The sequence below is a fragment of the Argiope bruennichi genome, chromosome 6, assembly GCF_947563725.1.
Source record: "Argiope bruennichi chromosome 6, qqArgBrue1.1, whole genome shotgun sequence".
Taxonomy (NCBI): domain Eukaryota; kingdom Metazoa; phylum Arthropoda; class Arachnida; order Araneae; family Araneidae; genus Argiope; species Argiope bruennichi.
Window position 1 is genome coordinate 94,126,205 of NC_079156.1, and position 24,164 is coordinate 94,150,368.

The following is a 24,164-nucleotide window of genomic DNA, read 5'->3' on the forward strand; positions in this document are numbered from 1 at the left end:
ATCACAAAACATTAAAATTCATCCTGAATTTGAAGTTTTAACAATAAGAATACCTTCTGCGCGAATAATTTGTATAACAAAATGCATTTATAATAATTTTTATATTTAAATTTATATTATGGTTTTTTTAGGTATTTATTCTCAGTTCCAACAAGTTCAATTTGAAAAAAGCATACCGATGGCGTTATTCCCACAGAAAAAAAAATCAGCGCAGAGTTCTTTCAATGATAAAATGAAGCCTTCTTACGGAAAAGAGAATAAAAACAAGGCGACAATCAATCACATTTTATTTATTCTTGTTGAAAAATATTTCATTTGGAGTTCTCCCCGCTAGATAGTGAATTCCATAAAGTTTCTTCTATTTTCTTCCTTGAATAAATAGGAAAATGCATCCAGAAAATTTTTCATTTTCTCCTGTTTCTTTGATTATGCTAAAATTTGTCTACATGTTTCGATGAGATTTTTTTGTTGTTGGTAGTTTTCTGCTTTTGGCAATTCAAGAGAATAGAACAGCGTGAGCGAAATTTCGAAATCGTTTGGTGATTATAAAGAATATAGGTTGCGCATTTCTGCAGATTTTTGAGCAAATGATTTTTTCTTTTAATAATTTGAGCGCAAAAGTAGAATTTAATATTTTGTTGAATTTGTAAGCATGTTTTTAGAAAGAAGTCGGTTACTTTTCTTTGGAATAATTAGAATTAAGAATATTATTTACATATTTAAATAAGTAAAATAATTAAATATTTTTTTAATTAAATACAAAAGTATTAATATACGAAAATTTTCCATTTCATTTTATGTGAAATATCATATTTTTAAGAATAACAACTAATTTATTATTTCTTTAAAATATTCTCTCTTTTTATTGGAATACAAGACTGTCTTGGAATATTTATTAGATCGATTGGAAAGTATAAATGCTGTAGTTTGAATGATTCTGTTAGATTTTCAGGTAGTAAATCTTTATTTAAAAAATTTTCTGTGCAAACCATGATTTTTAAAATTCAGAATAATATCACAAAAAAAACCTTTTTTGTGGGCAGGTATACAGCTTTCAAATTATTGACTTTTAACCTGATTTTAAATATTTTATAACATCACTAAATGCAAAAGTTTTAGTTGATCTAAATTATTCTACAATTTTTACTTTTTGATTCATTACAAAATTTCGGTTTCAAATACCCCACGAGAAATATCTATAAAATATCCTTGGCTTTTCTTAAATGATTGAAAGGAAACTCTTTATAAAAATGCAGAGTTTTCTTTCAGTTAAATGATCTTGAATCGTAAAATGATATTTTATTTTTAACTTTAAAAGTATTCTAATTCAAACAAATATTTATATTTCAGATTTTTCTATGATTTTATTGGATTCATTGACGCATGCATAATCTTTATTAACCATAAACAAAACAAAAAAATATTTTTGGTTAACGGAATCCTAGTTGTTCTCGAGCTGGTATTTTGGCGCTATTCCATTTCAATGAAGTATTTAATAATAATGTCTCTATTCAATTGTCAGTATTCAATAAAAATGTTTCTAGAATTGCCAATATTCAACAATAATGTCTCTAGATTTGCCAGTATTCAACAATAATGTCTCTAGAATTGCCAGTATTCAACAATAATGTCTGCAGAATTTGAAGGCCTTTGACTGAAGTTCCGTCAAGTAAAACATAATCATTCTGAGAACATTTCCTCTTTTATTTTATTAAATCCATACTACCAAACAGAAATTTTATGGCCTAAAAAAAAAATAACCATCCACAAATTTTCAAAAATTTATTTATTTATCACTTTTTCTACCACTCTAAGTGATTAAAAACATAAAATCCCTTTCATTTTTCTTAAAATCACAGCTAAAATACATAAAGTGCAAAGAGGTCCAAAAAGACCGACGATGTAGCCAACTCTGTACTTTTGCAGATCATCATCCATGAAATAATTCTCTGTTGAATTCTTAGTAGAATTGGAATTTTCTTTTAGAAGTAGTTCTGACTTGACCTCCACTGAAAGCTGATTTGTCCTTGTAGAAGCATCTAAATCTGAAATTTTAAAAAAATATGTTTTCTTCAAAATTAATTTTTTTAAATTATTTTTTTCGCGAAACAACACATTCACAAATAATTCTATATCGTTTTATGTCTGCTTAAGAAGTAATTCTGTATAAAGGGAAATTTTGACAATTTTATTGTGACAGTCTGAGTTTCCTGATAGTTCTGACATAGCAACTCCTTGATCCAATTTAATAGCGCAAGAAATTCTTTTAAATTATCGTAATTTTTGTAAAAATATTTTTTGCTTAATTTATAACACTATATTGCACTGTTCCTCATCGTAATTCATCTGCCTTTTGAGTTACTATGCTCACAGCTACAATTACGACACATCAAAATTTGTGTCTGTAATTCATCTGCTTTTTCAGTTATTAACGATTCGGAACAGGAAGGTCTGAATCTTGGAGTTTATCAAAGACTTGAATTTCAGCTTTTCAATGAATATTTCGCAAATAATAGAATGTAATACAAAATACATAAAGTATTTTGAAAAATTTATTGATATAAAAAATTATGCGAAAAGTAATTTATTATTAAAGAAAAACTGATTTTTGGAATTTTAAAAAAGTATAAAAAGGGCCTTCCTGCAGTAATATATTTCGCATTATTGAAGAAAAATTTTATTTCAGTTAATTATTAATCACAAATTTAATAAAAGCTTTGATAAAAAATATTTCTTAATGACAGCGAATGATTCAAGTGATAACAACTAGCAAACGATTTTTTCGCCATGCATTTCCCAGATAGCTATTGATTACAAATATTACAATGTTAAAAAATAAATGACGTATTTGTTAATTATAATAAAATTGATTTCAACAAACCAATGAAACTTTTTAATATATAAAACCTCTATAAATGTTACCAATTCTATACGTTTTCTTTATTTTCTTTATATTTTCATCACATGTGTAGTTTTACTTTCTTAAAACTCATTGTGTGCAGAGTCTGTGTGTGCTCATTGTCATTTCACAGCGTAAATATATCCAGAAAACATATTAATGGTGAATTTGTTAGTAAAGTTAGCACCTTTTCGGCGCTCAATATCTTGATATTTGAAACAATACGTTTTTACGCACATTTATTTAGCTTGATTTCTTTCATAATAGCAATAATGAAAATTTTTATAATCGACCTTTCATTTATTTCCTATTGAATCAGAATTCCGAAATTTTGTATACATATATATTATTGAAAATTATACAATATTTTAATGTTTTTAGGTATTTTAATCTGTTAATTCCTTAATTTAATTTAATTTAATTTCAATGTGAGTAATGTAATCAGGGAGTGAATATGAGAAAATATTGATTTCCAGAATCCACAATATCCATACTAATGAATTATAAATTAAATCTTAGAACGTAGAAAATAATTTATATAAAAACATATCTTTCAATACGGTAATTAAATTGTGATTCTAAAAATTATTTTTAATTCGTGTACTTCTTAAATATTTATTTCAGCCTTTTTTTATTTTTGTTAATACGAAATTTCGTAATAGTTTTTTAGCTCAGTTTTTAATGTGATAGACTTTTGAAATCTCATACATTTGTATATTTCCAATAATAACACATTATTTCAGGATGTTAAGACATTAATTACTTTATTATCTGAGGATTTAATTAAATTTTTATGCCATGCAAGTTGCGTCACTTTTTGAAGAAAAAAAATGATTACAGTTCTGTAATATTTAAAAATTACAGGTTATAAATTTAAAATAAAATTTAGAAAATAATTAAAATAAAAAAATATTTTTAACGTATTACTAAATGAATATATAAAACTTTTTTATGAAACTTATTGATTTGAAAGTAATGTTTTTTTTATAGAAATATAAACGAAATGTGTTTAAATTCTTACATTTAATTTTCAAATCATGAAAAATATTAAACTCTCGAATGAGAGAAACGACTTTTAAATGCATTGCTTCGTCTTATAAGAAAATTTTAATAACAATATTGCAGAATTAAAAACGATGCATTTATCCGAAGTCAAATTCGTCATTATTAGCTTCAAAAATATTAGCTTTCTTAAAATGCAAATCCACAATTGAGGCATTAATAATCAGAGGGAAACGGACTACCACCAAGACTGAAAATGAATTCTTTTTCTTTTAAATTCAGAATGGGTCAAATCAAATGAAAGTCCTGTTCATAAAATTGTCTTTCATGATGTATAAAACTGGATACAGCTCATTTTAAAGAAAATTTTGTTTTGGAATTCTTGCTTCCTACTCTAATTTATAGTTTCAGTTTATAGTTATAGAAACGATTTATTGAATTGTTTGAAAAATTATTAGGACTATAAGAGTTATCACATTTGCGTATTGAAAATTAAACAGATTGTCCAGCAGAGCCATTTATTATTAGTTTACACACATTCTAAATTTTCGTTTTTGAATTTTTCGTGTATCATTCAGGGAAGAAAAGTAAGAAGAGCTATAACTGAACTGATAGGGAGGGTCTGAGCTAGAAAGATCGGGAATGAAGTTGTTAGAAGGACATAGTAACAAAACTGCGTAACTAGGCCCCAACGGACAGCAGTATGGGCGCTGAAAGTCCTTGAAATATATTTAATGACGAGCATCTCTTACAAAGAGGTGTGCCCTTCATTCAAGATTAGATCATAAACCAGTCATAAGCCTTTATTTAGAGACAAAAGAACTTCTCATCCTCGTATTCGAGATCACAATTTAGCAAAAGATAACTAAGCAATTAGATTACCTGTGGCAGGAGATTTTGATATTATGCAAAATTAGCCTCATAGGAACCAATGCTTATGTCTTCCTATTTGTTTATAAAGATAAATACTTGTTTACATCTAGAATTCGTGGAGATGGAAGTAATAATCTTCATGTCTTTCGCCGAGGTATTTGTAGCCGGTTATGTTATAAAAGGGAAAAAACATAGATCGTGTTGTCAGTTCTTCCTTACTTCAGTTCCATTTTTGTATGTTATTGTGTAATCATTTTTAAGTTGAATTTGTAGTTTAAATTATATCAAATAAATTGTTTTGTTAATATTTGTCTTTTAATTGAGATCTCATCAATGGCAGAGGGATAGAATAAAGCAGATATTTATTATCTGCACTACAAACTGTCGGCGAATGAGAGAAAAGGCTGAATTTAAGGGCTGTTATTGGAGAAAGATTTGTACAGATTCTTACTAATTTTTGAATCAGAAACTATTTAAATTAAAGGCAATTTAAACCAGCGAAAGTGGTCTAAACCAAAATTTTCTCATAATCATCGATTAAAATATCATTTCTTTTCTTCCGCATGAAATTATGGGCCTATATTAAAGACACGAATTCCTTCCACAGCATTAGCAAACAATAATTACGAAATACAGATTTTTGGCGGGAATTTAGTATTTTTACTAAATCAATCATGCGAATATGTATTTTGTACATCGTTTTGTCGGTCGAATGACACCAAACCTTTACAGTCGTAATCACAAGATAACATACTGAATTTCATTGATTTCAGTTATTCTGTTTATACGTTATTTGGTCTATATGCATGCAATAATAAAAATCTACCGGCTTTCTGGCATAGGGGTAGCGCGTCTTCCCCGTGATCTGGAAGTGCTGAGTTCAAGTCCCGGTTCGGGCATGGTGTTCTTCTTCTGTGTTATATCTGTGAGGTGGGTGAATGTTCCCCCTTGTAAAAAGGGGTCGTGTTAACGAATGTGACTAAGTAGAAGTATGACAATATGACATGAAGTAGCTAAGTCGTACGCTTGGTCCTAGATGGCACTACTGAAAAAGCAAAAATCGCTCACTCGGTTCAAATCGGTTCCATCTGTGAGATGCGTGAATTTGCCTTCCTGTAACGAGGGGCTGAGAAAGCGAATGTGATGCGTGAGTAGCAAAATGGTATTCTTGACCCTGGGTGAGGCTTCTGAAAACAAGAGACGCTCTCTTCCGGCTTAAAATCGCTGAATACGAAATCAGCGGGCTTGTCCATGGCAAGTGCCATCAAAAACAACAACAACTTAAGTACAAACACTTGAAAGATATGGTTCAAACTTTGATGTGAATTTATTTTTTAGATGCTAGATATGGGCACTAAATTTTGTCTGTCTAGCTCCTAAAGTTTTGCATCTAACGAGTTTACCAATATTCAAAGAGCTAGAGTTCTTGCAAATAGATTTTGTTCGAATTTTGATAGAAATCTACAAATTTGGCATAAATGCATATGCGGAATTTCGTCTATCTAACTCAAGGCGCTTTTGAGTTTTTCTAATGACAATAAGACAGACTTAATGTTAAAAATGTGTTTCTCGCACTGAGGAAGGATTGAAACATGGAGAGTCGTCAAAACTTCGTGTTGGAACATTTTGTTGATTAAAATATTTTCTTAACACTTTGGATACGAGAGATTAAAAACCATTCAAAATCTGGTTATAAAAATATAATATAGTAGTGCATGAAGCAAGTAATGTGGTTTATAATGAATATAACTGAATGTTCATCTCAGTCTAAATCTTGTAGGGCTTCCTCATTCTTGGCCATTAACATTGTATCACTAATGTTATCATAAATATGTGAATAACCAGCTTCTATGACACTAGCTTGCTTTTTATTTTCTCGTGCACAGTGATGATACACAGTGATATATATGATATCTGAATCATCATTAAACAAGAATTCAAAGTTTGGGACAATACCCATTTTAGAATTTCATTGTAAAGAGATGCATTCTCTTCAATGCACATTTTCGGAATTATGTCTGTCTGCCTGTGAATAATATATCTAAAAACTGTTCACTACATGGATGAATATAGTCTTTACATCATATATATAGATTTCTGTTAAAGTTTGAACAAAATGCATTCGCAGAAAATCTATCTATTTGGCTGTTCAAGAACACGGGAATTAAATAGATGTAAAACATTTAAGAGCTAAGAAAAAAAATTTCACATTTATTTAGTATCTACACTGTGAATACTTATGAAATTTTGAATCAAATACGCCAAATGGTTCACCATCTGATGGTCTGTACTTTCGCATGCATATAAACGCTCATAATAACTGATAAATTCAATGACTTATAAAATTAAATTCCGTATGTCATCTTCTGACAACAACTCTTGGTTGGCGTCAAATTTTGGAGCCAATTGGCAATTGAAATGGTGTCTAAAATGCATATTCTCTGGTCAATGTCATACAAGATAGTCTCAGGCTTATCAGGAGCCCACTATTATATACTTAGGGAAAATGATAAGACCCTTATCGATGAGTTTACTAAAAAGTTTCTTGGAGACTACTCCCGCTGGTTTTCTTTAAGAATTGTAGCATATGAAAAACAACTCGGAGAAATAACTGTTAAATGTTTCACTAGAAATTTATTGAAGGCATGCGGCTGCCGTGAGAATTAAGGTCTGAACAATACATGCTAGTGTAAGGCTTCAAAATTTGTTGTTATTTACAGTAAAGCATTATTTTTCATTTGCATGAATGAAGTGCGTCAAAACAAAGTTCTGCGAAAAATTCAACTTCTATTTTTTGATGAATATCCCCAATTTTAGTCTTCCATTAATTTTTTTAGGAATTATGCCTATTTGTCTGTGAATTTTAAAACCGGAAGACGAAACAAGCAAGATAAATGAAATTTGACATATGGCCTTTATATCACAATTTTTAATCTATATCGAATTTCACTTAAAATTAGAACTAGATCACTGTCTGTTGCTTTATCTGCTTGTATTTTCTGAGTTTGATCATTTTGAAACCTAATAAGGTGGAAGAAAATTTACTATGATAGTTTTACAGCCAAATTATTTATTTGCATTTAATTCTGAACTCAGCACACCTTTTAAAATGAAATCACTTTTTGCATATATGTTCATGTGCACGCAGACACAAATATTTCATAAACAAAAGGAATAAATTAAGTGGAATTTGTAGTATTATCTCGATAACCAGATTTGGATCTATACCAAGCGTTGAGCTCAGTAAAAAAATTAAAAAGTAAACCTAAATGGCTACTAAATTCTCTTCTCTATAATTTGAATCAGAATTCAAACCGTTCCTTATTATGTTAGAAAAATTTATAATTTCCGTTTTACGAAGCATATTTGTAATAAATAATAAAAGGTGTAACTACTTCTATAACACCAGCTAACTTTTTGAAAATTATTAAATTTATTACTTCAACATTCATGTAATAAAAGAACTAGTAATAAAATAAAAAAAAAACTGTTAGTGAAACTCTAATAAGGTTTTCATCTCAAGCTTTTGGCATTTTGTTATTGGCTTTTATCTCAATTCAGAACTCATTAATCACAGATCACACACCAGGTTACGCCTTGATTAGTTGAGCATGTATCCCTATTTGCGGTTTGGAACACATATATTTCTCACTTAGTTTAATATTATCTTTAGAATGTCAATTGAAGTTTAAAAAAGAATATCCACTGATCATAATCTCACTCATAGTTTAATTACTTTTATTCATAAAAAATATCAATTAGTTAAACATTGTGTTGGAATATATAAAATATGGAATTTGGAATTTATACATAAAATATCACAGTATACCAAACAAATAAAATCAATTCGTGAATATATCATGTGAAAGATTAAATATATATCTTTTTTTAAATAACAAGCAATCCCGGTTATATATATTTTCTGGTTAAATTTTAAGCCCCTTCTCAAAAAAGAAACTAGTAGCATATATATATATATATATATATATATATATATATATATATATATATATATATATATATATATATATATATTGATTTAAAACAATATTGTATAATATTGTTGAATAATGTAATACATTATTGTAAAATATTATGAAACAAGCTGTGCTGCATGGATAACGTCACATAATATTAAGTGAGTTAAGAGATTACATAAGATTAATATCCACAAATAGATGTGTATAATAAACAAATAGTTGTACAAATAGATGTGTAATAAATAGATGTGTATAATCTTGTATGATATAATGAATTTTCCTTGATAGATTTACATGATTTAAGTAAAACAACAGGTGTTTTAAATTACAAAAGGGATAAAAAATATATCAAAGATTTGTTTGAATGTTACTCGATTTTACAAATTCAACATCACATGTTTGTATTTGTTTTGAAGCAAATTTTGGCGGTAGCTTTTGATAAAACTTGGCACAAAATTTCATAAAATCCAAAAACATCTTCACCACGTACACTAGGCCTAGAACCACCACCGCAAAGACAATATAGGGAAAGAATGGCCAAAACCCCTTGGATTCATCTGCTTCTCCGTTTGTTTTATTGAGATTTTTAAAATAATCTTTCCATGATATTTCGGGTTCGATGATGCCATTAGATTTTGTAGAAGTAGGGTCATCAGAAAATGGCTCTGATGTCGATTCTGCTTCATCAGCCGCTGCACTGGTTAATATTTCAGATCGTTCGTTATAAACATCTGTAAATACATTATAAATATAAATAAATTTGATTCTTTCAGATGAGATTGTGTAATTATTTCAAAGAATTATCTAATGTATTATTTCTGTTGCCAACAAAGCATTTATGGAGCGTCTATTACCGAATCCTGGTGCGGCGAACTAAATATACAATAAAATATCCAGCTTATTTAAAATTTAAATGCTAGTTAATTTTAATGCTAGTATATCAAAATAATGTCAAAGACTTTATCAAGAAAGTCAAATTGTCTTTATATTGTTTCTGTTGACAACATCCCCAATTCACAACTATTATAAAGCTAAGATGTAAATATGAGATGTCGTATAAGATGGAAGTTGAAAAGGAATTCTATATACATCTGACATAGACTACTTATATTAAAATACATTGTATGTTTAATAATTTAATTAGTTAACCAAATAAAACTTAATTTAATCTCGTTTCAGATAACCCGATCAAATTTCGACAACCAAAAAAATAATTATTGTGGGAATATTTCTCTCGAGTTTACTTCTTGAAATATTTTTTTAATTCAAATTCTTGAACTCATTAGATTTTTGAAAAAAATTCTACCATTCGGAACATTGAGTTATTTGAGGATAAATCAAGACTATTTCCTATTTTTATGTCTTATGAAAATTAAATAATAAAATCAAATGAAATACGTTTGAATTTTGCTATCTTCATATTATTTCAATCTTTGATGCTAGGTTTTCATTCATTTGAAAGAAGTATGCTATTTGTGAATGTTTCTCAGGATATTTTCAAAATGCACATGGGCTAGAGATTCGATAATTTATATTTCCTAATAGATCATTACATGTCACATTGTCTTTTGCCCCCCCCCCCTAAAGAAGAGAACACCTCAGAATTGGATTGGAAAAGTTTCCGGTATGGTGGTTGGTTCGCACTTCTTAAGCGCAAATATTAATGTTATGCAGTCAAGCTACTTCCACTTCCATGATGGGAAGAACTTCTCATGCGAGGAGTTGTATTTTAACCAGAAATGCCCATTAGGATTCAACCTTGGTTTCCCCCTCAGTGCTGTTTTGTGACGATGATCATCCAATTACCCAGGATGCTTTTTGGCAAGGCAAGAACAACTCCGACGAAATTGCTTAACCTTAGTAGATATTACACAATACCATTTATACTTTTCCTTGCGAAGTGTAAGGGATATAAAAAGGGAATTCTCAAAAATTCTGTTCGAGATTTTGATGAATGTCGAAGTGAATTTAGACTTCCCTTAACTCGAAACATTCCTTTTTAGAATCTTGTCTGCTTATCTGCCGCTCTGTGTGTCTGAGTCTAATACAACAAGCAAGAAAACACACTAATGGACGATATTTATTTTTATGTTGTCCGAATTTGCATATTTCTGTAAAATTTCAGACGAAATTCGTTTATGTCTATCTATCTGCCTGTCCGTCTATATATGAGATCGATAACATCAAAACTCAAATAGATAAGAAAGCAAAATTTTGCAAATAGTTTCATGATCAGGATTACAGATATGTATGAAATTTTAGACTATATGCCCTAACATGTTGACCATCCTTCTTATCTGTTTATTTAAAAGTATATGAAAGAATTCTAAATTTTTGTGTATGTAGGTGAATTCTAAAATATAACGACCCAAGTAAATACACTTCAAGGTGTCGTTTAGTGACTAAAAGTTTATACTTATATCAAATTTCGAGTCAAATTTGTCGAAAAGTTAGTATTACTATGAATCTTTTAATACTGCTTCCATGCAAAGTTAATTTCATGGTAAGGAAAATTTTTTAGAGATATTTTAATGGCTTTTAAATGTACGCTCCCAAATTTCATTATAAATTTGGCGAAACTGATAAATTATAGCTCCAGGATATTCAAGAATTTTTGTGTTATCGCAATCAGGGTTTGATTTCTAGAGTTTATTCTAGAACACTTGATGCTCTGCCATGGTATTATACAAAATGAAGGCGCACAGAATAGTGAGTAGTAAGTGAGCAAAGTCTCTCTTCGGAATGCTAAATTTCAGCTAGTTTTCTCTGGAAATCTTGTGCTATTGTAATTGTTTAACAGCGTCATCTTGCTTTTTGCTATTTCTTAATACAAATATTATTTTTTGAGTAGGCTTCGGCTTGTCTCTGTTTAGAATAAAGCCTCATTATCTACTATTAACAGTATGCATTCTTGCATACTACAAAATGTATACTTGTTTTTTTTTATATTGTGAAGTATAAAACGCTTTGAACTCATTTACAATACGAGAAAATTGGCAGATTGGGGGGTTCTCCTAGTTTCGTCTCCGATTCCTTGGCAATTAAAATCTAAAAACTCACATCAGTTCTGACATTGACAAAGATTCTCGATTTTCATGCAGGAGACAGTGTCTTTATAATTGAATGTATGATAAAAACTATAATTTACGCCCGTTGCGTAAACTTAAAATTAGGTATAAGCTTTGTGTATCGGTATCCAAAGTTGCAAGGATGAAGAGTTATTCCAAATCAAATTAGTTGATATTATTCATCAAAAGCATGTTGTATCTCTGTTGGTTGTTCTAGATAAGAGAATATTTTTGTATCAGTAAATTAATGAAGCGTTCATTCTTAGTGAATAGTCATCAAAAATCTCATTAATTTTTGAAGCCCTGTTCTGAATACAATAAGAAAAAACATTTTAGTCTTAAGTTTTCTTTTGGCTTGATTGGATAAACCGTTGCATTCTGAACAAAACATTCTCAAATTGTAGTGTTTACTTGAAGAATGACAACCTGAAATCAATCAATGATGTTAACAAAATAAATGAAAGGCAAACGAGTAAATGATTTGAATGCTGAAGATTCAACATTCGAATCAAAATTCAAGGAAAGCTGTTTTTCTAATCATAAGTTTATCACTACAGGTTTTGATGAAACAATAAAATTGGTGTAAATTTCTTTACAAAAGTAAAAGGCATTGTTATAAAATGAGTTTAAAATTAATTGCGAAAAATATTATCAAAAATAAGGAAAAAGGTCTTGACTTCTAATTATATCTTTAGATAACCACATTATTATTATTATGTCTTCAAGGGTAGCAAAAAATATGTTTCTCATTTTTGCTTTTAATGTGACCCCTCGATTGAGATCTTTAATGAGTACTGTCTATAAGTTCAAAACTAATAGATAAAGATCTATTGATAAAACGGACTATAAATGAAGAAAATGGGCAAGTGTTAGGTGTCATCTTTATCATCCACATTCATTTTTACTGATCCATCTCAATCTAATAGAAGTATATGAAGATGTGTTTAATTAAAAAAAAAAGATTTTACTAAAAAATTATGTAAGCAACAATATTTTTCAATCAAAGCCTTCGTTTTACCGTAAGAATCAATATTCCTTTCATGGAACTTTAATTTCATCGAAAAAAGAAAGAGTAAAAATAAATATATTATATTTAGAAAGGGAAAGATATAAACATTTGGAAAGTTACAAAATAATTGTTAAACAAAACGGTCATTGTTGATGAAAACCAAACTTTCTTAAAAATGAAGGTATTTTTATTTTACTGTGAATTTAATGGAAGCATATAAGAAAGTGTTTATTAAAAATTTATGTTAGCAACAATATTTTCCATCAAAGTCTTCGTTTTAGATAAGAGTTAATATTTCCTTTATGGAATTTAATTTTCTGGAAAGTCGCAAATAGTTATGAAACAAAACGGCCACTGTTGATGAAGACAAATATTTCTTAAAATTAAAGGTATTTTTTATTTTACTGTAAATTGAATTTAATACAAGTATATGATGATGTATTTAATAAAAAGCAATTTATTAAAATTTTATATAAGCAACAATAGTTTCCAGTTCAAAGCCTTTGTTTTAGCATATAAATTAATATTTCCTTTATGGAACTTTAATTTTATTGAAAAATGAATCAGCGAAATGAAATACTTTAGGAAAGGGAAAGTTTTAATTATTTGGAAAATTACATATAGCTATTAAATGAAATGGCCATTGTTGATGAAGAACAACATTTCTTAATAGTAAAGGTATTTTTAATTTACTGAGAAATAAAATCGAAATTAATTTCTGGACAGATAAAAGAGAAAAAAAATCTTTCATTTTTTCTGGGTTTTTTTTTAAAAGCATGAAGATTTTAACCTAGGTTAATGCATTTGCAACTACGTCCTAACTTCTCCGTGCGATTTCGATAACATTATCAGATCCTTTATGCCACCAATTCATGAAGGAATGAATTTAAATTATTATTTTTTAGAAAAAAAAAAAAAGAAAAATGGTGAAAAAAGTAACATAAAAATATTTCATGTTTCAAATTATTCTTTAGTTGTAGGTTGAGTTTTAATTAATTAATATCTTAGTTAGATTTTTTGAAATATTCATTCATCTTTCATTTGTGCCCAGATTAAGCTACTGTCTAAACATCATCGAACAACTCTTTTCTGTTCAAATTAAAACTGGAAATGTGTACAAAAGTAAATTTGTAGACGCAAATGATTTAAACAATAATTGTTAAATAAACCCTCGGTCCAATAAATTTTTCAACAATATTTTTACTTTTATTTAAAAGAAGATAGTTTATGTAAGTTGTTACTAGATACTATTTAATTTAGAAAAGTTGATAAAAAAACTTAACATATTATGCACTACTTACCATCTGTAGATTTAGAAATGTATTTCGTTTTTGTCAATTTTAAAACCACAAAAAGGCTTAGAACAGCTATCGTAAACTTTAGATGCATCGTCAAAACCTGGATCTAATAAGAAACAATATATTTCAGAATAAGGCATCTAAGGTATATGTTTTTTAAGACACATAAGGAAATGTATCCTGTTTCTTTTTATTTTGAAACAGCAAAATTTCTTAGAACAACTACCGTAAACTTTAAGTATATTTCGAAAAATTGGATCTAATATGAAAAATATATTTCAGAATTTTGTATTTTAAGTAAATATGTATTTAGGATGTATAAATAAGGAATTGTGTTTTTGATAATTGTGAAACCATAGAAAGGCTGAGAGCAATTGCTTTAAACTTTAGATACAAATTAAATCTAATTAAAAGATATATAATTTTGAATGAGCTACTCAAAAAATAAGTTTTTATACATTTAATTTTAAAAGTGTCGATTGTAAAATGAGTTATAATATAAAATTATTCTAGCATATAGTATATTAATATTCTGCGAAAAAAATTATATCATAACTAATATATAATTCAATGTCAAGAGCTCTTTAAAATATTTAAATTGCGATTGCAAAATGATTGTTAACATATCATTAACCAGGAAGTATAGAATATTAGTATTCTATGAAAATAGTTGCACGAAAACTAATGCATCATTCAATGTCAAGAGTTCTTTTAAATATTTAAATTGCAATTGCAAAATGATTGTTAACATATCATTAACCAGGAAGTATAGAATATTAGTATTCTATGAAAATAGTTGCACGAAAACTAATGCATCATTCAATGTCAAGAGTTCTTTTAAATATTTAAATTGCAATTGCAAAATGATTGTTAACATATCATTAATCAGAAAGTATAGAATATTAGTATTCTACGAAAATAATTGCACGAAAACTAATGCATCATTCAATGTCAAGAGTTCTTTAAAATATTTAAATTGCAATTGCAAAATGATTGTTATCATATAATTAACCAGGAAGTTTAGAATATTAGAATTCTACGAAAATAATTGTACGAAAACTAATGCATCATTGAATTTCAAGAGTTCTTTTAAACATCTAAATTGATGTCAATTAAAAAATTTCAAAAAACTTAAAGACAAAAATGTTTTATTTATTTAATACAGGTTGATTGAAAAAAAAAGAGATAAAAAAATTGAGCAAATTCAGAATTGGTATTAATGTTAGTATTTCTGCATTGTTACTCTTTGGACCAATTAGTTAAAAGAAATACATACTACTAGAATTCAAACTACATACGTGACATAAAAGGAAAACAAAACATATAAAAAACTGAAAATATAAAATAATTAACTAATGAACAAAAATATACAAATTTCATAAAATTTATTAAAAATATCATAAAATATGGACAAAAGAAAATTATCAGATACCTGTGTCTAAAAATTCTGGTTGTTACAGCAAAACGAACAAACTTAAACATATCATCATAAACAAAGATTGGTAAACAAGAATATTCTCGGCATTCGTGCTTACACTGATAAACGTTTCTCGCTCTGACACAAATTGCAAATAATATTTTATCGCTTCTTTTTTCAGATTCAGCTTATTTTGATCCTTTAAATGAATTTTATTTGTCGCAGAATAGACCTAAAATCTTTCCAAATAGAATTATCTCATGATTGACCATTACTTCGATATGCATGGGTAAATGGACAAAAATGAAAGAATTTTAAAAAAAGTTTTAAAAAATGGAATAAAAATAATTTCCTAAAATGGCAATTAAGAGAAGAAATAAATCTACAATGATTTTAAAGAGGGTATATGTTTTAAAGAGGAAGAATGACTTATGACTTTATTTCTAACCCAGAAATAAAAACAAGAAGATGCCATCCAATGGTAATCCAAATTAGATCAGGACATGGATGATTTCCTGCATATTCCCAAAGATTTGGAAGAATGCAGGAAAATAAATGCATCTGTGGAGGAATCGGTACTGTATATCATTATTTAAAAGAATGCATAGAAGTATTGGAACTAAGAAAGAATCTAAAAGTTGAAAATAATATCTTAAGCCTAGTACTAATGGTTCCAGATTATCTTAAAACTCTGAAGGACATAATGTTAAAAATTGCCAGTTTTTTACTAATTGTTTGAAAGTGTTTGGATTTCTGTTGTTGTGAAACGAGAATTTGGAGAAATATTGAGAATTTCGAGGTGATTTTATGGCGTCTTCCTTGTATAAGAGGAAGAGGGTGAAGGGAAGTTGAGGAGGAAGATAAGACAGTGAGTGACCACTTTGTGTCTAGAGGCCTATTGCCTCGAAGAGGATGTCAGTTTGGTGAATAGACCAGTGTTATGGACTGACTATGCTAAAGATAGCAGTAGGCTATAACAAATCCTGTCGATACTGCTACTTTCAGTGGTGGCGGGGTGGTGGGCTATACACAAGAAGAAGGTACTCTCTAATGACTGTATATTCTATTTTTACTAATAAGAAAACCTTGATTTTCTGCATAATATCACGTGTAGTTTGTTGGCATGCAACAGGAGCATAGGTAGTTGGTATATTTTTATTCATACCATTGATGCAATTGCTAACCGATAAATAATCATTAGTCCATAGCATTTAATTATATTTATTAATTGAAAAACCACATTTTCTATATAGAGATGTCCCTTTTTACTTTATACATTGAACCCCAGGGGGGGGCACTCGAAATGAGGATGAAATGCTTCTGACATAGTGGTTGGATCTCACCACCCTGGAGGGTGCACAAATAGGTGGCGGATCTGGCTCCTCCCATCGATGACGGGACGTATTCCCTTAGGGGAGGATTGTACTGTGGCCGGTAATGGCCCTTAGGACTCAACCACAGTTCCCACCAGTGTTGCTGTTGCGGCGGTCCGGTCATTCAGCCTTATGGTTTTAATCCGTGTGCCTTCGTGGCGAGTCGGAGAGCCAGTTGGTTGACTTACTTTATACATGGTGGAGTCGATATTTCAATATCTCTGTTCTAACCCTTTCCACATATTCTGAAAACTTTGTGAATTTTCAGAGAAATTTGTTTTTTATTAATAAGCCTGCTAGAACAAAGATAACTTGAAAGTAGATTGTTGGGAACAAAGTCATTTCGAAAAACTCAAGATAAAACACGAGCATCGTCGATTTGCCACTCCTGACCAAACAATAATAAACAAAAACTTGCTTTTCTAAAGCTACTGCTGCAAACAATGGAACAGAATATCTCTATTCTTATACTTGTTTCTCTCTTAAAACTTAAGCATGAGCTTTCCAGAAAAGTTTGGTTATGTGCCTTAGTCACTGTTAAGGAGACGATATAAGCAGATTCTTTCAGGTCGAATCATGTAGATTTTGATTGAAATGACAATAATCGTGTCAGCATTCCTCTCCTCAAACTTTCACGCCACACAAGCTGGAAAATATTTGAATATTCACGCCAGATTTAACGTGCCTTGGAAGGAGCCTTAAATTCAGATTACCAATCTCCTTAGAATCACAGAAAAATTATTCTAAAAGGTTATTTTTTCGTATAGGCTTTCTGTAAATTTAATACAAGTATTTAATTTCAATTTTTTAAAAAGATTTCTAATAAAATATTTTTTATCAGCTTCTATTTCTATGTAATAATTTAAATATATTAGAAGAGTTTTAATGCAAAAATAATAAAATTTCATTGCAAACACATCAAATAATTTATACATTAACATTAAATATGAAAGCAAAAAACAATTAGTTTTTATATTTCAAGACGATGCCTTTGTCGATGAGATAATTAAACGAAAAGGACATAGAGATGAGCTGCACAACAAAGATTAAAAGTGGAAAAATGCATCGAAGTAATCCAATTGCAGGAACGATAGTATTACAAATCATGTTTAGCATTGCAAAATGGTTAGAGACAAAGAAGAGGCAGAAACAATAATAAATCATTGGAGCAATTAAAGTAAGATATCAAAGGACTTATTTGACTACCAAATCAATATACACTTCGATTATTATTATTAATGGTAGTTGTTTGTTGTGCTATTGTAAATTGGATTTTCATTAAATATTAACTAATATTTTATTTGGTGGTCTTTTTTTTCGCATAATTCACTGAAAATGAATTATCAATCGAATGTCAGCTTCTTGTTAAATTGTAAAAGTAACTGTAACTGTACTGGCCTTTTGGGATACCCTATAAAAACGAATAATGTGGCTTTCGACCAATGAAAGTAAATTGGAGATTTTCTCTCTTATTCCAGAAAGCAGAAAAATTATATTTAAAGTAGTTACAAAATATTATTGTTATTATGTAGTTACAATAATATTTTGAAGTTTAATTAACTAAAAGTAATTTCCTAAAAAGAATTATAAATATAAAAGAGAAGTTAAAGATTTTTATAAATATATGTTTTGCTAACTGCAACGCTGATTACAACCGAAACTGGTGAAAATAAAAAGAAGACAGTTTGAATAGGAATTAATTTCAATGTCTCATTCAAAACTATTTAAATTATTTAAACTATCTCATATACCAAAAATCAGAAATGGGAAGCATTTGGGAAATAGCCTCTCTCTAAGTTTTCATGAACTTTATTGTTTAAAACTTCTCTGAGTCAGGGAAAAAAAACATTTTGGAAATTTTTGTCAATTTATCTCAAACACGACAACTAAAAAATGAAGTAAACTAGAATGTGAGATTTACTTTGTGGTTGTTACACCAAAATTGTAGCTCTGTTCAAATTTTGGCTGGAATTAGTCAAAAGGAAATCTGTCTGTAATTCCGTGTGTAACAGAAAAGCTCAATAAACTAATCCGAAGAAATTTAGCTTATGATTTTATCAGAAACTTTACAGCTCCATTAGAATGTGAGATTTAATATGTGGTTGTTACACCAAAATTGTAGCTCTGTTCAAATTTTGGCTGGAATTAGTCAAAAGGAAATCTGTCTTAATTCCGTGAACAGGATAACAGAAAAGCTCAATAAACTTATCCGAAAAAATTTAGCTTATGGTTTTATCAGAAATTTTACAGCTCCATTAGTTTGCTGCCTTTCAGTATATGTATTCATGTGTAAGTGAATGAAATACTTAAAAAACCCACCAATCAACAATGACATTTGTTGAGAATTTCTGTTAAATTTTGAACTTAATTGATAAAAGAAAAAGAGTTTAAAATGCAATTCGTTTCTTTCTTCCATACAAAGAAGCCTAACACAAAATGTAACGTTAATTTGTAAGGATGCGAAAAAAATTGAATAATTCTAAATAATTACTTCAATATGCTCTACATCTTCTAATATTTGTTCTAAATATTTAATTTTAAATATTTTCAAAAACATCTTATAAAACAATATAAATGTTATACATTCCTATGCATATAAATACTACAAATGAAAATAAGCAATGGAGTCAAATTTTGAACTCATTTGGAAAAGAGAAAGAATTTAAAACGAAAACTCTCTTAAAGTCTAGTAAAGAAGAGAGTCCCTTTCTTCTACACGAAGAAGCAAAATGCAAAATATGATGTGTTTTTGTAAGTATAAGAGAAGAATCGAAAATTTCTCAATATGTACTTTATTATGTTCTACATCTACTGATATCTGCTGTAAATATTTAATTTTAAATATTTCCAGAAACATTTTATAAAACAATATAGATATTATGCATTCCATTGCAAAAAAAAAGCTACAAATAAGAATTAGCAATGGAGTCAAATTTTGAGCAGATTTGGTTCAAAAATTATAAAATGCCAATTCTCTGGAAGTCTCGTATAGACAAAAGATACTTTATAGAAGAAACTTCTTTATTGATACTTCTCTTAGATACTTTATAGATACTTCTTCTATACGAAGAAACAAGCATAGGAAACGAAATTGAAAAGCTCTACATATTAATTTAATATGTTCTACATTTACTAATATATGTTCTAAATACTTAATTTTAAATATTTTTACAAACATCTTTTAAAACGATATAAATATTATACATTCCTATGCATAAAAATACTACAAATAAGAATAAGCAACTGAGTCAAATTTTGAACTCAACTGGTAAAAGAAAAAGAATTTAAAATATAAACTCTCTTGAAATCTCGTATAGAAGAAAGAGACTTTATAGAAGAAAATATCTTTCTTCTGTGCGAAGAAGCAAAACACAAGATATAATATTTTTTTGGAATAAGTGAAAAAAAGTCAGAAAAATTCAAAATATTTATTTTAATATGTTCTACATCTATTAATAGCTGTTTTAAATATTTCCAGAAATATCTGATAAAACAATATGCATAAAAATGCTACAAATAAGAATAAGCAATTAAGTCAAATTTTGAACTCAATTGCTAGAAGACAAAAAATATATAATGTAAGCTCTCTCGAGGGCTCGTATAGGAAAATATATTTTATATAAGAAAGTCCCTTTCTTACGAAGAAGCAATACACAAAATATAACGTTTTTGCAAGCATACGAAAAATATCGAAACTTTCTACATATTTACTTTATTATGTTCTACATTTACTAATATCTGTTCTATACTCTGTTTTATTCATTTATTAATATAAATATTTAATTTTAAATATTTTCAGAAACATATTTAAAGCAGTTTTATTATTACAAATTATGCATAGAAATATAAAAAATAATAATAAGCATATTTACCTTAATTCCACCTGATATAAGCTGAAAAGAAACACAACAGAAAATACTGTATTCCAAATAAATTTAAAACGAAATTAAAAGAATCAGAATATATATTTCTAGTGAGAGGCGCATTAAATGATGACAGATCATAAGATTAGATTAGCTATGTCAACATGAAAACTTAAAAGCAAAACAATGTTAAATTTATCAGTAGGAATCTGATAAAAATCCTATTTCAGTTTCAGGGGAGTTAGTTGAAGCACGATCCGGCGTGTCTTTTTATAAAAATTACATGACTTTTGGAGAATTTTCTTCTGAATGAAGAGTCTTATCAATAACTGATAAGATTTATCTCTGATAATGAGTAATTAGCGTTTGTTAACGTAAAAACGTTTTTAAAAATTCTTAAAAAAGGTTGTTTTCCTATTTCATGGCGCAATTTAATGCAAAGGTCAAAGCTCAGAAGAACCACAGAAATGTGAAATCGTTTAATTCCATTCTCGTTTTACATGCTTTACATAACGTGATTTTTTTCATTTTTGTAAAGAAGGAATTTTAAAATCATTTTTTGCACTCACATTTTGATGTCATAGAGATCGATGATTTTATGGACTTGTATTCTCTTAAAAGGAATAAAACTTGCTTTCAGAACTGAAATAATTTCGATTAAATATAGGAAACGTCAGCTAATTGAGGTTAAAAAAGGCTTAACAAGTTTTCGTTATAAATATTATAATAAATTATAAAATATACTAAAGGCACAAAGAAAAAATAGATTTTAAAATAGGATTTTGAAAAAACGTGAGTTCTGTCAATAAATTCTTAATAGAAAGAATCCAAGCTAAATCAAAGTTCTGAAACAAATACTGTATAGGAACTAATTCACTTTTGGAATTACTATACAATTTATTAAAAATTTTAAATATACTTGTAATAATTGAGAATGTGTATCTGTATATGTTTTTATTGGTGTTCTACTCCTCAGACTATTTTTTTTAAATTTTTTTTTATTGAACATTTATAAAAATCCCGTGCACCACAAAGTATCATACGGGGCTTACAGAAGTAAGTATGAAACACATTACAAAAAGAAAAGAAGCAAATTTAATAGTTATGAAGGATTACATATGTCAACAATAAATTTACAGAAATTTTCAAAAGCACTTCTAGTGGAAATAAGTTGGTGAAACTCTGTAGTCCAATTTATATTCATATGCTTGAGAGCCAGTCTTAGGATCTGTCTTTCTTTGACAAACTTGGAACAAAGAAGGAGCACATGTTCAACATTTTCCTCCCCACCAATATCACAATCGCAGGAAGATGACGGAAACAAATTAAATTTGTACAAGTAACTTTTAAAGTTACCATGACCAGTTAGAAATTGGGTTATTTTGTAACTAGTATAAAAATGATGGCATGACAGTCTCTTATTAATGGATGGAAAAAATTTCTTTGTTAAGCTCCCTTTTTGATACAGAATTAAAAACTTTAACACAAATATACTAGTTTAGAAGGAAAAATGTGTACCTCGGAGCAAGTTCTCAAAAATTTTGATTAATTAAAAATTAAGAGGTATTTTGAGGTTTTTCTGTAATAAGTTATTAAAATATTACTGTAAAGAAAAGATTTTTTTCATCATTTTAAAGTTCCATAAATTATCTATTAAATGGTATAAATTGAGTCATCTTGTAGTTTTTTTTTTACCCTAAATTTAGTGAATTTTTAAATACTATTTTTTCATAATTTCCAATAGTAATTATCATTATTACAAAGAAATTCAAACAATTAATACTTAAATATGTAATTTTTTCCCATTTTGAAAGCTAAAGAAGAAAGCTTTCTGCATATTATTAGGTCAATTTACATGAAGTATAAAAAATGTATTTTTTGTATTTCGAAAAGATCAGCCGGTCTACCTTGTCATGGGACTCCATGAAATAGGTTCATGTACACAATAAACAGAAAGGATGGAAAGTAATTCTTCTTTAATGTCAAATTTTGATGCTTGATTGCATATTTTTTTTAGAGATCAATGAAAATCAAATCATGCGTAAGAAATTTAATGAAATTAAATGCGCCCAATTTAACCGTTTTAGCTGGTAGCCATAGGCAGTGGTTGGTATATTAGAAAAATGCCATTAAAATTGCAATGCAAATAAAGCATTTTGTATTAATTTGTTTTGATTTTTCTTTTTTTTTTCATAAAAATATACTTTATTCCTTTTAATTCACTAATAAAAACGAGTTAGCAAAACCAGTTTTTAAATTTATTATTAGGCTGACGCCCTCACATATATACAGACAATCGAATTGATAATTTATCAATTATTTTTTCATAACGGATTTTACAGGCAGGCCTTAAATTCAGAATTCATCAAAATATGGAATGTCTTTAAAATTTACCCAAATCTTTGACAAGCAAAATATTTTTTCCACGTATATTTTACATTCGAGGTAGTAAAATATATTAATTATCATATTAATTTTTTTTTATGTTTCTTAGATTTTCAAAATTAATTCCCATTTTCAACAAGTTTTCTCTGAGAAAAAAATACGAATGGCATCTGTACCAGAAAAAAAATCAATTCAATGTTCTTTCCATGATAAAATGAAGCCTTCTTATGGAGGAGGAAATAAAAACATAGCACCAATCAATCATACTTTATTTATTTTTGCTGGAAAAATATTTCATTTCACGAATTTTCTTTAGTACATAGAGAATTGCCTGAAGTTTCTTTGATTTTCTTCCTTGAATAAATGCACCCAGAATTTTTCATTGCCTTCTGTTTTTTTTTTCCTTTTATGTTAAAATTTTTCTACAAGCTTTGATGATATTTTTTTCTTGCTGTTTCAGTTTTTAGCAGTTCAAGAGAATCTAACAGCTTTAACAGAGCTCAAGAGAATTATAAAATCGTTTGAAGAATATGAATAACTGAATATAAATGAAATTATGCATTATACGAGGAATTTTTTTAAAAAGCAAAAATTTTTATTTCTTCCGAAGAAATTGAATTAAAAATATTACTTTTCTGATTAAAGGTTAAATAATAACAGACGTATTTCATTGATATCTGCAATTCAGGCATTTCTTCTCATGAAAAATTTTGTTTTTGCAAAGTAATAGCTGAATATTTCTTCTACTTAAAAATTATATCCCTTTCCTAATTTGTAAATATTAACAGCTAATATCCAATTCAATATAAGGAAAGATCTCATAATGAATGACATTTGTAGCAATAATATTAATTTTGAAAAGGTTTATAAACTTTATAAACTTATTCGCTTTTACACAACTTCATTTGTTTCAACTTTATGAAGATGAAATTTTGTTATTCAATTTTTCATCTTTTTACAAATAAACTAGAGTTTTACATCATTATGTTCTCGAAGC

At 28.2% G+C, this 24,164-nt stretch overlaps 1 protein-coding gene across 2 annotated transcripts; it reads right to left on the reverse strand.

The window, feature by feature from the left end:
- Positions 1-1,814: 1,814 nt before the first annotated feature.
- Positions 1,815-20,910, reverse strand: LOC129972680 (uncharacterized). 2 transcript variants are annotated; one of them, XM_056086902.1, is made up of 4 exons: positions 20,792-20,910; positions 14,133-14,235; positions 9,245-9,485; positions 1,815-2,045 (listed from the first exon to the last, which is right to left on the reverse strand). In XM_056086902.1, exons 2-4 carry the CDS (start codon positions 14,218-14,220, stop codon positions 1,961-1,963), a joined length of 414 nt encoding a protein of 137 aa, XP_055942877.1. In that variant the 5' UTR covers positions 14,221-14,235; positions 20,792-20,910; the 3' UTR covers positions 1,815-1,960. The 2 variants fall into 2 exon arrangements, with proteins under 2 accessions (XP_055942877.1, XP_055942876.1); XM_056086901.1 differs by lacking the exon at positions 1,815-2,045 and having other exon boundaries at positions 8,884-9,485.
- Between the last annotated feature and the right edge of the window lie 3,254 nt (positions 20,911-24,164).